Source organism: Rattus norvegicus, chromosome X (assembly GCF_036323735.1).
Source record: "Rattus norvegicus strain BN/NHsdMcwi chromosome X, GRCr8, whole genome shotgun sequence".
Lineage (NCBI taxonomy): Eukaryota > Metazoa > Chordata > Mammalia > Rodentia > Muridae > Rattus > Rattus norvegicus.
The window spans coordinates 73,672,299-73,690,692 of NC_086039.1; the positions used below are offsets into that span (position 1 = coordinate 73,672,299).

The window sequence follows — 18,394 nt, forward strand, 5'->3', positions numbered from 1 at the left end:
GGAGAAAGCCAACTGAGATAGAAGTCCCTTAATATAAACAGACGGGAGAAACAAGTTCATATCTCACTCATTTCTCTTTTTATTTCCTGGCACAGAATCACCTGAACAATGTAATCACTTTAGAATGGCTCCTGAAACACCTAACCGAACCTGGGCTTTCATTGGTAAAAACATGGTCAAGTCTTAATAGCTACACTTTGACATGTGCTCTTTGCAGTTAGCTAATTCCAGATTTGATTTGTCAGAAACACAACTTTTATAGAAGAATTGCTGAACTTAAACTGTAACATTTCGAAAAGTCATCGAAAACCAGAAACGAATTGCATACTGTTGAAGAAGAGAAATACTTGTGCTGTAGTTCACTATTGTGCTCAATTGCTCAAGTTAATGGACAGAAGCTTTGTGACCTCAGGAATTCACTACCATACCTTTACGAGTATTTTAAGCCTTGGGTTAAAATGTTACTCCTCTCCTGCTCCCCATCTCACATAAGTACAAAGTACAGTGAATTATAGCAGCAAAAGTAGCCACATTGCCATTCAGATTAGGAAAGTGGGTATATTGAACAACTTTGACCCTTTTAGAGGCTAGAAATGAATCAGAAGTACATACCATGGGCAATGATGGTCCATTTTTAAAACACACCTGCAAAGGGGACAAAATATGGTGTGATAAACATGTCTATGAAAATGAAGAAGTACCTCAAAACTAAACTCAAGATTTCAGCAATATTTTTACATAGTTCTGAGAAAACTATCCACAAATTTCTACCATGGTAACTTTAAAATGACTGCCTCCTCAACTACTCACAGGATGACCAAATCACAGGAAACCACTCTTGGATTATATGGCTTGCAGCAAATTGCAACTCTAGAAGTGCAACCTTAAAAGGGACAGGGCACTGCAGACTATTGATATAGTGAAGAAGTTCAAGATGCCCCTTTTAGCTTTGTTTACTTAGTTTAATAATAGGGCAAGGGAAACGTAGGCCTGCATTGGAATCAAAGAGTAAGAGAAATAGTGGACTAGGCACTCAAGAACAAAGGCTTGAAGATTATACGCAAAAATGGGATTTTATAAACCTGGAACAATTTGAGAGACAAAAATCAAATACAAATTTGGTTAATAACATAAAATAGAAAGTAACTATCAATGCTTCTGTATTGATTCAAACGACTGAATGAACAAATAAGTGGAGCAGAGAGGCACATCTTTACACAGATGCATTCTAAATAATTTATGCAGATATTCACTTTCAAGGAGAGGAATCCTATTATGTTAGTGGGAACTATCTATGGTGACTTCCATGCAACGAATGCAGGTCAGAAACGAGAGGGGGACAGAATAATTTTACACTGGAAACATCTGGCACACATCAGTTGAGAGAAATGTTCAGTATTAACAATGAAGTCAAAAGTCACATTTATATGTAACCTTGATACCATGTAAAGAATAGTATTTTATCTCTGTGGTCTTCCTGCACAAATCACATCACCCCATCATAATGATCATGAGAAAAGAGCAAACAAATTTCAACTAAGGAAAAATTTATAACACATGTGATTTTTAATCCCCAAAACTGTCAGCATTATGAAAACCAAGGAAAAGTCTGAGAAAATGACATGGATTAGAGGAGCTACATAGATATGACTTATTAATGTAATGTGGTATGCTGGATGAAATATTGGAACAGAAAAATAATATTATGGGGAAATTTAAGATATCAAAAAAGTATATCCCACTTAAAGTTCTATATAAAGTATCCAACAGATGTACTCACACACATACAGAATAACATCTGGACAAGGGTATTTACATAGTATAGGCGTGAATGGATTAAGCTATAAATTACATACAAGTTCACTAACAGAGCATTTCATTTTTCATAATTAAGCTATATTACAATAGAATATAATGAAAAGCAATGTCTCAATATTGGCTTATTAATTTTATAAATGTGTCATACTAATGGAAGATATTAATAATAGGGAAAAGTAGGTGTGGGACATAGGAGAATTCTCTTCAGAAGAAATCTATAAATCTGAAATAATGTAAAATGAAAGCTTCCTTTTGAAACTGCAGTATTAGTTTTCTATCTTTAGTCTAGAATGATTATCACCTCTGTGAGAGTGTTTGGCATGTGTTCATTATGCCTCAAAAGAAATGCTCTTCTCTAGGCATGGTTACATGTCAGGATCAGTCATTTTGTTGTCAAGGCAACCATCAGTGGCCAGCATCAGCTCAGGGAAAGTATAGTTGTCACTTACATGGCACAGACAGAACAGTGATGGCAGCGGTCTGGCTTGATTAGATGACACCGGTCACAGAACCGTACAGCTATAGGAAATGGAAAGTGGTTAGTATAAGTTCAGGGTCACTATAAGATCCTACACTTTACTAGTTTGTGGATAGATTTTGTTACACAGTGCTACAAATGGTCAAACGTATTTCAAGCTGCCAAGCATAAGGTAATAACTTAGAAGATTGTGGTAGGTAATTTTTTGTGATGGATCAGTCTTAAAAACACCTTTAAGGGATGAAAGGAAGAGGAAGTGTTTCACATTTGGATAACTGACCACAACATACTACCAAGTATTTCAGTGATTAGGGAATTCATTTAGTCTGTTTATCCCAACTTTTCTCTCTGAAAATAAGAATTTATCTCCTATCTCCAGGGGTTATATTGCATAAGATAGATACAATTCCTACAATATGATAAAGAATGGTTTTTCAGGATAACAATTTGAAGATGGGAAGAGACATTCTGTCTAGAATACATGTTTAATTCCCCCTTACAGAATAAAGAAATAGAAAAGTGTACCATATCAAGTGTCATAATTAAGGTAAAGGGATGTCAGGTCTCTAACCTGTACAGTTGAGTTGTTTTCCTGACTTCTTAGTCTTGGGATATACATACATACATACATACATACATACATACATACATACACACACACACAGACACAGAGACAGACAGACAGACACACACATACACACAGAGACATGAATCCTCTTCCTCCTCCCTTTCTTTCCCAATTAAAGGCATTTATTATTCTCTTCTTCTCATTTACTGATAAGAGTATTGCTATGTATAACTGTATAATGCTATTATTATATCCTAAAACCTAAAGGCACAGATAATCTGAGAAATATAGCAGTTTCATTTAAAGTATGCATTCGGCACATACAAATGATTTAACACAATAGGCTGCAAATTCAGCAGTCTCAAGTTCATGTCTACTCCTGAGTGTTTGTGTGTATGTATGGGGGACGGGCAAGACGGGAAGAGAAAGCTTATCATTTCTCACTATATACCTGTAATAGTTCCGTAATTGATCATTAGCCCTTCATTGTTGCTTCCATTACAGGACTTAATACTCTGAGTTTCTAGATGATTTGTTAAAAAGTAATTCAAATGATATTATTATCCCTTTGACATTCAGTTAATTTCGAACGCATTAAGAATAAAATCCCGTTGAAGGAATCAGAGAAAGAACTGGAAGAGCTTGAAGGGGCTCGAGACCCCAAAAGTACAACAATGCCAAGCAACCAGAGCTTCCAGGGACTAAGCCACTACCTAAAGACTATACATGGACTGACCCTGGACTCTGACCTCATAGGTAGCATTGAATATCCTAGTAAGAGCACCAGTGGAAGGGGAAGCCCTGGGTCCTGCTAAGACTGAACCCCCAGTGAACTAGACTGGTGGGGGGAGGGCGGCAATGGGGGGAGGGTTGGGAGGGGAACACCCATAAGGAAGGGGAGGGGGGAGGGGGATGTTTGCCCGGATACCGGGAAAGGGAATAACACTCGAAATGTATATAAGAAATACTCAAGTTAATAAAAAAAAAAAGAAATGTTAACATTTAAAAGTTAATATTCAATTATTTCATAATGCAATCAAATACAATATGGTTTGGACTAATAAAAAAAAAAGAATAAAATCCAAATTCTGTACCATAGTTTGTGGCCTCTGCCTCACTTTTCAAGCATACTTTGTACCACTCTCCATTCTCCATGCTTTGGTGACATTGGCTACCTTTCTACCCTTGCGAAATGGCAACACTTGCCTGTCTCGTGGACTTTACAATTTATGCCTTTAGTGAGTATCTCTGTGCTCTTTGAATGGCTTGATGATTGATTTTATGTGTCAACTTAATTGGTGTGCTGTTCAGTTTCTGTCAGCTTGATACAAACTGGAATCAACTGGGAAGAGAACCTGAATTGAGGAATTCTGATTGGCTGTGGGTGTGTCTGTGAAGTATTTTCTTGATTGATGATGGATGTGTGAGGGTCCAGATATCTGTGGATGGTGCCATGCTTGGGCAGTTGATTCTGGGTAAAAAAGAAAGGTTAGCTGAGCAAGCCATGGAGAGCAATGCAGTAAGCAGTTCCTGCCTTAATTTCCCTTGTTGGTGGAATGTTATTTGGAGTATAAGATGAAATCAACCCCTTCATCGCCAAGTTGCTTTTGTTCAGTTCTAGCAACAGAGAAGAGAAGGAAGACAACTGGGCATTCACATATCTGTGATCCTGCCTTGATTCCCTAAGTGATGGAATGCTACCTACTGTGTAAGATAACATAGTCCCTTTCTTCTCCAAGTAGCATTTGGTTAGTGTTTTATCACATCACCAGAGACACGAACAATAGAGCATATTTGGATGGGTTTATATCTGTCTGCTATGAGGGTGGTTCCAGAGGAAAGTAGCCTTTAAATGGGTATACTCAGAAAAGCAGATAATCGTCTGCCGCACAGGTTGGTTACATTCAATCCGAAGAAGGTTTGACTAGAACAAAAAGGCAAAGAAAGGGAGAGTCCACTCTTCACGTGACTGCATGAGCTAGGATATTAGTGCTTTGCTGCTCTGAAACTAAGCAGTTTGGGCTCAGTTTTCTTCAGGTCTTCAGATTTGAACTGAAAATTGCACCATCACTTTTCTGGTTCTGAAGTGTTTGGATTTGCCTTAGAATGTACTCTCTTGGTTTCCTCATGTTTAGGCCTTTTAGCTCAAACTGGAGCTATACCACCACCGTTTCAGGGACTGCAGCTTTCATATGTGTATAGTGAGACTTTTCAAACTTTGCTAGTGGCTGGAACTAAATTCTTATAATAAGTCATCTATCTATCTATCTATCATCTATCTATCTATCTATCTATCTATCTATCTATCTATCTATCTATCATCTATCTATCTATCATCTATCTATCTATCTATCTGTCTATCTATCTATCTATCATCTATCTATCTATCTATCTATCTATCTATCATCTATCTATCTATCTGTCTATCTATCTATCTATCTATCTATCTATCTATCATCTATCTATCTATCGATCATCTATCTATCTATCTATCTATCATCTATCTATCTATCTATCTATCATCTATCTATCTATCTATCTATCTGTCTGTCTGTCTATCTATCTATCTGTCTATCTATCTATCTATCTATCTATCATCTATCTATCTATCTATCTATCTATCATCTATCTATCTATCTATCTATCTATCATCTATCTATCTATCTATTTATCATCTATCTATCTGTCTATCTATCTATCTATCTATCATCTATCTATCTATCTATCTATCTATCATCTATCTATCTATCTATCATCTATCTATCTATCTATCATCTATCTATCTATCTATCTATCTATCTATCTGTCTATCTATCTATCTATCTATCATCTATCTATCATCTATCTATCTATCTATCTATCTATCTATCATCTATCTATCATCTATCTATCTGTCTGTCAATCTATCTATCTATCATCTATCTATCTATCTATCTATCTATCATCTATCTATCTATCTATCTATCTATCTATCATCTATCTATCTATCTATCTATCTATCTATCTATCTATCTATCATCTATCTATCATCTATCTATCTATCTATCTATCTATCTATCTATCTATCTATCATCTAGTCATTTTTTTTATCTAATCTAATCTACTGGTGTTCTTTCTTCCAAATAACATAAGTAATATAGATTTTGGTACTGCACGTGATTCTAGAAATAAAAATTTAAAAATTATTTTCTGAAATTGTCTTATTTGACTTTCTGAAAATGGGTTGCTTATATTATTCAAATTAAGCTTTTAAAATTTGATTGGATCAAGTTAAACTAATTACTACATTTCAGTATTGTATATATATATATGTATACAGTATTGTGTATATATATACATATATATACAGATATATACATATATATATATATACATTGTAAGAAAACTAATGAGGTTGACTTGTTGTTCCTAACAACATCAGAAAAGTAATGAAAGAAAAGACTGAGACATGGGCTTCATATTTCCTGCTCAATACATAAATGACCTCAAGGCTTCTATGCTTCTCCTGAAGGAGATGCTTATCTTCTATAGGCACAGAACAGGGATTAGTGAAAATCAAATACAGAATTTCACCTTGGAACTACTTAATTTACAATGCAAGTTGAACTCTTGGTCTTGTAGGGTGTTTATTGCTAAAGTGGGGTCCTGTCTATGAAAGAGTAGGATTCTATATGAAGACCTGGTGAAGTCAGGGATATTGCACTCCCAAATTCTGATAAATATTCTCTGCCAGAGGTAGATGCCTCCCACACTGCAGTGGAAGCAGCCTCTTCATTATCAGTGGCATTTGCTTTTCCATCCTTGACTACAGGGATGCACCAGAAAACTGTGACCACCATACAATACAATGCTGATTCTCCTCAGAACTCACTTTTCTTTGACTCTAGATCTCCAATTAGACCAAAGCATCAGTGTATACATAAATGTGAGGTACAGAGCATGGGTGGGGATGTAGAATGCGTTTGAAAAGAACTACTTGAGTTTTGTAATATGAACACACAATTCCAAAGGAAATGTATGGGAACAGATATTAAGGATATAGGACAATATTGGAAAGAACATACAATTAGTTCTGGGTAAATATATTAATGTACAAGCAGAGAACCTACATTAAGGTTGGAGATTAGGGAGGTCAAATACTACATAGTCTTGTCTCTAGGTGGAAGCAAGAGATGGTTCATAGATGAAGAATATAGACTAGTAGTCACTAGAAGTCAAGAAGAGTTGTAGATTGCATTGACAGAGAGAGTGCACAGTTACTTTTCTATTGCTGAGATAAAACATTATGATAAAGGCAACTAACTGAAAAGGTTTTTTAGGGGAGCCTAGGATTCCAGAAGGTTAGAGTCCATGATGGTGGAACAAAGGCATGTATCTTGAGCCACTAGCATGAAGCAGAGAAAACGAACTTGAAATAGTGTGAGTCTTTAAGCTCTCAAGGTCTGCCCCGGTGACCTACTTCCTCCAACAAGGATACATCTCTTAATCCTCTCTAAATAGCACATCTGGGACCAAGTATTCAAATACACAAGACTGTAGGGAACATCTTCTTCAAACCATGAAAAGGTTGTATAATGGTTATCAAAATATAGTTATAATAGGAGAGAAAAGTTCTAATATCTTACAGCATAAGAAAGTTACTGTAATTTATTATGTATTTTATAAAGAATGTGAAGAAAGGAACTGAAAGTTCCAAACGCTCAAAAAATGATAACTTTAGGAAACGAAAATGTTAATTAATCTGATTTAATATTGCACACAATACACTCATTTCAACTACCACATTGTGCCCCATAAATATGAACAATTATTTTATCTTGGTAATAAAAAGAATAATAAGACATGTTAAAAATTAAACAAAATATATCTCTGGGTATATTTTACCATATGTACATCTAGTTCATATCTTTTTTATCATATTTTCTATATTACTCCATAAATTACATACTTTCCTACCTAGCTTTAATAAGAATTTTTACAGCCAACAAATGTCTCTGCTCACCAGTCCTTGACATCTTGCACCAGTGTCTACCCAGGTGAGTCTACCTGGTCCATCGTTGTATACCACTCATTACCAAATACAGCTTGGTGCCATAGTCTACCATGGTCAATCTGACTTGTGACAACCCCAACCTCTAGGCTTTGGCCAGGACCTGTCTAGTCAGGTGAGTCCATCTGACCCCCCACAAATGTTGTAACCCTCTAGAATAGATGAGGAAGAAGAATTTCACATCAATGGCATAGAAGGATCTTATGGCCATAATGGGGAAATTGCCCAAACTAAGGAAAAACATACTCATATAGATACAAGAAGCACATGCAACATCAAACTGGTAAGACCAGGAAAAATACCCCCATAGCATATCATAGTCAAAACATTAAGCATATAGAACAAAGAAAGATTATCAAAAGCTGCAAGAGAAAAGACACAAGTCACATATAAAGGAAAACTCATCAGAACAATAGCTAGTTTCTCCATGGAAACTCTGAAAGCCAGAAATGCCTGGAGCAATGCATTCCAAGTTTTAAAGGAACATGAGTGTCAACCTAGACTACTGTACCAAGAAAAATCTGTCATAGTTGAAGGAAAAAGGAAAACTTCCTATGACACAAACACCTAAAATTTTATATCTGGCAGATCAACTCTAAAATATAATAAAATATAGCAAGTTCTACTTCAGCTGAAGAATAAACATAGCCAAGAGGCTGTGGAAAGAAAACAAATAAAGCTGTAATTACTGAAACACCACTGGAGAACACAAACAACAACAACAAAGAAACAAACCACAATGACTGTAATCAACACACAACCTTCAACAAAAACTTTACATATCAATGTCCTCAATTCTCCGATCAAAACACACATGCTGGCTACATGGATCAAGAGACCAAATCCATCTTCCTGTGGTTTACGAGAGACTCATCTTAGCATAGTGTAGTGGGAAAGGATGGAGAAAATTTGCTTCAATCAAATGGGACCAGGAAGCAAGCAAGCAAGCACTGTATTCTTAATATGTGACAAAAGAGAGTTCCAACTAAAAGTAATCAGAAGAGATAAAAAAGAGCATCTCATTTTAATGAAGAGAACAATGAAACAATAAGATATGACTATCCTAAATGCATATCCAAAAATTGTTATACCTAATTTCATAAAATGCATACTACTAAAATTAAAGATACAGGCTAACATCACTTCATTAATTCTAGGTGATTTCAAAACCCTGCTTTTCCAACAGACATGTCATCTGGACAAAAACTAAACAGAGAAACATCAGAATTAGTTGACAACATCCCTGAAATGGACTTATTAGCTATCCACACAAATACCAGAGGATATACATTTATTCAGGAGCCCATGGAAACCTCTCTAAAACAGACTGCATCAGGAAACATGAAACAAAGCTGAAAAAAATCCAGAAAGACTGAAATAACTTGGCATATCTAATTTGACCATAATACAATAAACTAAAAATAGACAGCAAACAAATTTTTAGTAAATATATAAACTCATGGATATTAAACAACTCATTACTGAATAAGTGGTCAATGAAAAAAATTCTTGGAACTAAATGAAAATGAAAACACAATACAAATACCTCTGAAAAACTGTAAAGGTAACCCTATAAGGGAAACGTGGAGCTTTAAATGCTATTATTGAAAAATCTTCATAAAAATAAAATTAAACCCCAATTAAAAACTAAAAAGATAGCACAAATAAATGGCTTCCTGATGCACTTCACACATTTGAGAAAACTAGAACAAATTAAGCCTAAACCAGGTCTACCGAGAAATTAAAAAAAAAAAGTCAGAGCAGAAATTAGTGAAATAAAACCAAACCAAAACAAAGCAAAGCAAACCAAACCAACGTTTACCAAGAAACAATGTATCTAAGAGCTGGTTCTTTGAGAAGATAAGATTGTGAGACCCTTGGCTCAACTAACCAGAAGGAAGAACAAGATGACCCAGATTAGAAACAAACAGGGAAATATTACAACATACGTTAATCAGTTCACGATATTATAAGGGAATACTTTAAAAACCTGTACTCCAGTAAGTTGGAAAATCTCACAGAAAGGGCTGAATTTCTAGATTAATCCTAACTACCAAAATTAAACTAAGAAGGAATGAACAACATAAGCACACCTGTAATAAAGAAGGAGACTGACACAGTAATAGAAAGCCTTCTGACTTAAAAAAAAATAAAAAGGTCCAGACCCAAATGGATTCACAGCATAATTCTACCAGGATTTCAAAGAAAATCTATATAGCCAATATTTTTTTAATTATTCAAAAAATAGAAATAGAAGGAAACACCTTTTAGGAAGCCAGTATTAGTATAATGCCAAAACCAAGCAAAAACATATCAATCAAAAAGAAATCCACAGGTCAAATTTGTTGATGAATGTAGATTCAAAAATCATGACTAAAATGTTTTCAAACAGAATTCAGAGAAACAAACAACAGAAGGATTACCCACACAGACAAATTCATCCCACAGATAAAGGTATGGTACAACACAAAAGTCAATAAATGTGATGAACCGTATGAATGGACTTAAAAACAAAAGTCATATTATCATTTCAATAGATGCAGAAGACATCTTTGACAGAGAACAATATGTTTTCATGACAAAAGTCCTAGAAAGGGCAGGATGAAAGGGAGCATACAACAGATAATAAAAGCTACATATGAGAACCCCACAGCCAACATAAATCTAATCTTGAAGCAATCCCACCACTGAAGGGAGGAATGAGACAAGGATATCCCCATTCCTTTTCAATATTGTGCTTGAAGCACTAGCTGGAGCAAGATGGTAAGAGAAAAAAAATTAAAGGAATGTAAGTCAAATCGTCCCTATTTGCAGAAGACATGATGCTACAATTTAGAGCACCTCAAAATCTTACCAGAAAATTTCTAGAATTAATAAACCAATTCAGCAATATGGAAGGATACAGAATCAATTTACAAAAGTCAATAGCTTTCCTATACATGGCCAACAAACACACAAAGAATGATGTCATGGACACACTCCCATTCATAATAGCCTCAAAGAAAATTACAATCTGTAGGAAGAAACTTAACCAATGGTGTGAATGACCTCTACAATTAAAATGTTAAATTTCTGATGAGGTAGAGAAAGATACTACAAAATAGAAATATACCTTATGCTCATGGATTGTTAGGAATAATATTTTGAAACTGACTACTCTACCAAAAGCCATTTACAGATTCAACACAATCCCAATTAAAACCTTCCATCATATTCTTCATAGAAATAGGGAAAACTATCCGAAAATTCACATGGAACTACGGGTAGCCAAAAGAAAGCTCTGCAAAAGGAAGAGTACTGGAGAGGTTAGCATTCTGAGAGAAGAGATGCAGTAGAGAGATACATTAATAAAAACGTTACAGCCACACAACCAGACATATAGGCACATAGAACTAAATGAAAGACCCAAACACGAGTATGCATAACTTGAACTATCTCATATTTGACAAAGATCCACAAAACATGTACCGAAGAAAAGACAGCATCAAGAAATATTGAGGAAAAACCTTCTATGTGTAGAAGAATGAAATTAAACACATATCTATCACCTTGCACAAAAACTAATTCCAAATGGTTCGAGGACATAAACATGAAACTGGAAACACTGAAACTTCTAGAAGAAAACTTAGGAAGTATGATGCATACCTAGGAAAGGACTTCTTGAATAAGACTCCATTTGTCAGTATGGAGAACATTTGAAAGACGAAAAATAAATCACATGACCCATATGACCCCTTTGCCTTTCCTCACAGGACTTCACATCCTGGTCCACAGATACTTTTACAGCCATGTTCACTGCTGTTGTGTTCACAGTAGCTAGGAAACGGAAACACTGTACATGGTCTTCAACTGATGAATGGGTAATGGAGATACGGTGCCTACACCCAATGTAACACTACTATTTAGCTGTAAAGAAAAATAAGATCACAAAATCTGCAGGTAAATGAATGGACCTAGTAAATGTTGCATTAAAGGAAGTAATAACACAGTTCTCTCTCATCTGTGGTTCCTACATCCCAATATCTGTGAATATATAACATGGAGTAATCACAGAAAGCAGGACAGTTAAAAGGACATGGGGGTAGAATGTAGAGAGAGAATAGAAGGGTACAAATAATTTGAAGGGAAATAGCAAAGCGGGAGGATTAATTACAGAGTAGTGAGGGAGATCAATTCAGAAGGAGAGGAAAGAGGGTAAAATAACAGGATGTTTGAAAAAGCCATAAAGAATAATGATCTAACAGGAGCCGGATGTGGATCGCTCCTGAGAGACACAGCCAGAATACAGCAAATACAGAGGCGAATGCCAGCAGCAAACCACTGAACTGAGAATAGGACCCCCGTTGAAGGAATCAGAGAAAGAACTGGAAGAGCTTGAAGGGGCTCGAGACCCCTTGTGAACAACAATGCCAAGCAACCAGAGCTTCCAGGGACTAAGCCACTACCTAAAGACTATATATACATGGACTGACCCTGGACTCTGACCTCATAGGTAGCAATGAATATCCTAGTAAGAGCACCAGTGGAAGGGGAAGCCCTGGGTCCTGCTAAGACTGAATCCCCAGTGAACTAGACTGTTGGGGGGGAGGGCGGCAATGGGGGGAGGGTGGGGAGGGGAACACCCATAAGGAAGGGGAGGGGGAGGGGGATGTTTGCCCGGAAACCGGGAAAGGGAATAACACTCAAAATGTATATAAGAAATACTCAAGATAATAAAAAAAAAAGAATAATGATCTATCTAAAACACACACACACACACACACACACACACACATATATGTATATGTATATTTAAATTTCCCACCTGGCTATATAATGTATCCTAAGAGCCATATACTATCCAATAAAAACCTCAATGCTAGGCATAAGAAGCCCTCTTGTGATTGTTGGACAGGTTTGGAGCTTCCTGCCTGAAAAGCAGCTTTCCAGCTTTCCAAGGGAGGGAAGCAACCAGCAACCCTAACTGTGATGTCTATAAACTACAATAAGGAGAGCTCTAAGGCTGCAGGAGTGGCATGCACACTTTTGCAGTAACCAACGGCTCTCTTATTAGACTAAATGTCTACTCAACAAGAGGGAAAGAATGCCTGGTACTAGACCTCAGGACTAGTGAGGTCGTGGATCATGAAAGAGAACCTATGAACTTCCCCATTTACTAAACCAGCACAGACCCTAAATACATTCTAAATAATTTCTTTCCTTCCTTCCTTCCTCCCTCCCTCCCTCCCTCCCTCCCTCCCTCCCTTCCTTCTTTCTTTTTGTTTGTTTTCCAGGAAAGGGTTTCTCTGTGTAACAGCTCTGGCTGTCCTGGAGGCCCAGATTTTATAGACCCAGGCTGACCTTGAAGTCACAGAGATCTGCCTGCCTCTGTCTCCTGAGTGCTAGGATTACAGGCATGAGCCACCACCGCCCAGCATAAATATTTATTCTTATATCCACAGATATGGGTAGTTCTCAATCTTCATTGATAAAATTTCTCTGTATAAGAGACAGAGACCATGACAGAAAACCACAATTAATCAGAATGTAGAGTTGTGGAGTCCAGTCCCAACTGATACATCTACAAGGTCTACACCTAAGACTCAGGGAACATCACAGAAGAGGTGGCAAGGGAATAAAGAGGAAAGGGAAGTCTGCTGTGAGACTGTTTCTTAGGAATGCCAGGGCAGTTATGTTCATGAACTCTCATCAACATGGCTACTTAAACAAAACCCAAAGATACTGTTTTGACTCTTGTCTTGGTGTCCTTCTTCGTGTCTCTTGTCCCCCATTCTCTTCCAGGTACCCCCCGGACCCTTCGCTTACAAATAGCTACTATGCTGACATGAAAGGGGAAGATTTCATGGGGCCTCAACCCTAGACAAAGAACTTCAAGCATTTACGGAATACTGAGGACAGAAGAAATAGTCATCTTGAGAGAAGAAGATGCCAACTTGTTATCCAAGTACTGAGCCCTAAAATCGGATACATACACGCATCATTATACAGAACGAGCTGGCTCAATTTACATATTTAGGAATATATATTTACAACAATTAAACAAATAGAAGTCATGAACAAGAGAGAAAGCAAGGGGTTGCATGAGAAGGGTTCGAGGGAGGAATGAAATCAGCAAAAATGATGAAATGATGTAATTTAGGAAAAAAAAAGAATATCTACTCCGTAAAAGATCTGGCCTGTCTAATTCGGTATTCCTATTGCTTGGACTAGGGTCTCAGGCATATTATTCACTTTTTTCAATTGCATTTTTATTAGATATTTTATTTACATTTTAAATGTTATTCCATAAGCCCCCTAACCTATCCCCTTCCCCTTCTTCTATGAGGGTGTTTCCCCTCCCCAACCACCCATCCCTTCTTGCCCTGACATTCCCTTACACTGGGGGTTGGGGGGAAGTCTAGCCTTGTCAGGACCCAGGGCCTCTTCTCCCATTGGTGCCCAACAAGGCCATCCTCTGCTACATATGCAGCTGGAGCCATGGGTCTTTCCACGTGTACTCTTAGGATGGTGGTTTAGTCCCTGGGAGCTCTGGTTGGTTGGTATTGTTGTTCTTATGGGGTTGCAAACCCCTTCAGCTCCTTCAATCATTTCTCTAACTCCTCCAATGAGGACCCAGTTCTCAGTTCAATGGTTTACTGCTCTGGCTGAGCCTCTCAGGAGACAGCTATTATCAGGCTCCTGTCAGCATGCACTTCTTGGCTTCATCAATATGTCTAGGTTTGGTGACTGTGTGTTTGTGTGTGTGTGTGTGTGTATATATATGTATGTATATGTATGTATATATGTATATATGTATGTATATATGTATATATATGTATATGTATATGTGTGTGTGTATATATATATATATACATATATATATATATGTATATATATATATGCTGGATCCCCAGATGGGGCAGGCTATGAATGGTCATTCCTTCAGTCTCTGCTCCAAACTTTATTCGCTCTTTTGAAAGTAGAATTTCTCCACATCCTCGTCAGCATCTGCTGTCCCCTGAGTTTTTGATCTTAGCCATTCTCACTGGTGTGAGGTGAAATCTCAGGGTTGTTTTGATTTGCATTTCCCTTATGACTAAAGATGTTGAACATTTCTTTAGGTGTTTCTCAGCCATTCGGCATTCCTCAGCTGTGAATTCTTTGTTTAGCTCTGAACCCCATTTTTTAATAGGGTTATTTGTCTCCCTGCAGTCTAACTTCTTGAGTTCTTTGTATATTTTGGATATAAGGCCTCTATCTGTTGTAGGATTGGTAAAGATCTTTTCCCAATCTGTTGGTTGCCGTTTTGTCCTAACCACAGTGTCCTTTGCCTTACAGAAGCTTTGCAGTTTTATGAGATCCCATTTGTCGATTCTTGATCTTAGAGCGTAAGCCACTGGTGTTTTGTTCAGGAAATTTTTTCCAGTGCCCATGTGTTCCAGATGCTTCCCTAGTTTTTCTTCTATTAGTTTGAGTGTGTCTGGTTTGATGTGGAGGTCCTTGATCCACTTGGACTTAAGCTTTGGTCTGTAGATCTGGGTAGCCTCAAAGTCACAGAGAGTCACCTGCCTCGTTACCACACTCCATTCTATGTTTTTCCTAATTCAATCAAGTTGACAATCAAAATTAATCATCACCATTTCCAAATACCCGCTGGAATATGGCTAAGAAATGAACCTCATGTATCATTACCCTGATCCAGCAAGTTCAATAATGTGCCATTTTTTCTTTATTCTGTGCCTCTCACTGGATCTGTTTAAAGTAAATATTGAAACAGCCACTGATATTTTAGTGCATATGAATATTTTTTAAAAATACTAAGTGCAAGGCATTATCTCTCTAACAAAATTAACAATAAATCTTTAATGTCTAATTAAAATTTTCTCAAATATCAAAGTGCATCTTAACTGATATCTCCTGAGTAAACAATTGGTGAAGACCTGACCCTGAGTCTGACAGCACTATTTCCAAGGCAGGATGCAGCAAAGAACCTTTGTTTTCAAAGCTTTTACTTTTAAAGCTGGAGAACTGTCTGTGCACATACTGTTCCGTTCATGCAAATGAAACAAACCCAAGTATAAAGCCTCACAAAGGATATTCAAACACATTAATGAAGATACATTTTCCTTTGCTTATTACTGCAAGGATGTTTATAGCAGGCTGATTCATACTAGCTAAGCATTGGAAACAAACCAAATTTATATCAGCCACTGAGTAGATAAACAAGCTGTTATATTCATACAATGTAATCCTACTTAGTAATACAAGGAATTAAATACACAACAAGATGAGTAAGTGTCACAAATATTTTGCTGGCTAAAAGAAACAAAACACATGGGTGTATATTTCATGTTTTTGCTTATACAAAATTCTAGAGCAGGCAAAGCTAATCACAATGGGAAAACTATCAGCATAATAGTCATGTGTGTACATGGGGATTGACTGGGTAGAGGCATGGCAGAACCTTCTTGGAGTGATTGTAATTTTTTAGCAGCTTTGATTACAGGTGTGTATATTTTTCAAAACATGTTGAATTGTATACTTAAGATATTTGCATATTTTCATATGCAAATTTATTCATAAACAAATACATATTTAGGCGGATATGTACTGGTGTTTCCTATTTGTTTTAAAATGCATCAGAAAAATAAGATGATCCAATGGAAAACAGAGGAGGGTTGAAGCTATTGGAAGGAATGTGATAAAACAGAATAATAAAATGGTAGTGGTAGAACCACTGATATTACAGTTATTTACAAATTTCCCAAGAGGCATGTGAGAATTTGTATAATGAAATGTAGTTTTGAGGAGATGAGAGGAAAAGGACGGTAGTCTGACAACTCATATGACTTGGTGTTCCTTACATTCCTGCTAACTGACTCCCTGGCAGAGATGATGAACTGACCTCCATTCCCGGTTCTTGTGTACACTGGTAGCTTCTTGGCCATATCCACAAGCATCTGCTTCTGGACCTCAGGTCTCTCTTCATTTTTATAGCGCTCCTTGTCTGTATAGGACAAGTGGAACTGGAAACAGAATGGGTAATGTTTACTTTTTCAGGTTCCCAGAAAGCATTGAAAACAACCATAACTACCTAAATGAAAGTATTATCTGCCCTTGCATTTCAAATATCAGTTTGTCTTAGACATTTTTTTGGCTAAGTGTTATATGAGATAGGTGACATTCTTCTTTAAATTAAAAAAAAATAACATTTAGACAGATTAAGTACCTTGTCCATGGTTGTATTCAATCAACTTATAAGTAGCAAAGCTGCTCCCCAATGTACTTCATCTAACTCCAAAACTTGTAATTTTTCCATTCCATTATACCATGTATGATGGTATACACAGGCGTCTAACACATTGCTGCCAGGATCCCCTCAATGAGCAGTCAGGTTTGTTGAGTGCCAATTACTTTTTTATAGGTTCATAATGCGGATAACACTCAGAGAAGCTGGATGGCTTGTGACATTGTCTGAATATTATAATTTTGCAAATGAGTGGAATTTTGGATATCCTCAATAGCTGATACAGGACTTTTTGTCAATTTAATGCTACATTTTGATAATATTGCCTAAGGTAACCTAATTAAGGCAATATAGATTTGAAAACTTTTCCTAAGTCTACACAAAAGAGTAGACAGATGGAAAAAGAAAGTCTCGATGGTGGGAATTTCTGGTGTGAGCTTTCTCATGGACTTAAAATAGAAAATAACTTTCAGGAATTAGGCATTCTTGATCTGAACTTTCTCTCCGTAAAATAAAAGAAATGATACTGATTTCAGAAGATTGGAGTAGAATTGTTGGGTACTAACAAGTAACTCAAAGTATTATTTAGAATTCTAATTAATCATTTAAATCTATTTGATATTACCAGTCATTTGAATTAAACTCTTAATACATAATACCTTATTATGCTTTACTTAGTACATTTACAGCTACTCCTAATAATGAACACCTTTCATGACTTCATTGGGACATTTGGGGTATACTCTTGAAATACATATTCGAGCCTTTTGTCCACCATAATAATTAGGTTTTTAGTCAGTTTCCTTCCAGGATGAAGTCTCTGGTGGTTTGGCTATGCTTCAGTGAAGCCACACATCTAAGAATATATGAATAACACAAACTGCACTTGATGGGTTTAAAGAAAAAAAGAGGACCTGATTGGGTAGACAGGTAGGCCAAGGATAATGGTTCTAGGTGGAATATAGGAGGGGTGAATATGATCAAAATTGTATGAAATTCTTAAGCAGTTAACAAAATTGAGAAAAATATGATATTGTCTTTTTAGGCTGAATTGTGACAACCTTTTATATATTACAGATTCTACACTTGTTGAATATTTTTTGTAACAATATGTACCTTTTGTTTTGGTCCTTTTATGGTGCATTTTGAAGGACAGAAGAACTTGGTGAGAGTATGGATTTATTGTCCAGTTTGGATAACTTAAGCACTATCTAAAGCTACATGCATATCAGTGGTATGACCTAGCAATCCCAC

At 36.6% G+C, this 18,394-nt stretch overlaps 1 protein-coding gene across 4 annotated transcripts in view; it reads right to left on the reverse strand.

Annotated features, from left to right (window-relative positions):
* Zdhhc15 (zinc finger DHHC-type palmitoyltransferase 15) overlaps positions 1-18,394 on the reverse strand; it is a 133,475-nt gene that overhangs the window by 38,322 nt on the left and 76,759 nt on the right. For all 4 annotated transcript variants that reach the window (XM_006257145.5, XM_039099740.2, XM_063280025.1 and 1 more), the window contains exons 4-6: positions 16,799-16,919; positions 2,268-2,337; positions 613-645 (exon numbers count right to left, since the gene is read on the reverse strand). In XM_006257145.5, the coding sequence (XP_006257207.1) occupies positions 613-645; positions 2,268-2,337; positions 16,799-16,919 (224 nt within the window). The remainder of the gene's footprint in view (positions 1-612; positions 646-2,267; positions 2,338-16,798; positions 16,920-18,394) is intronic.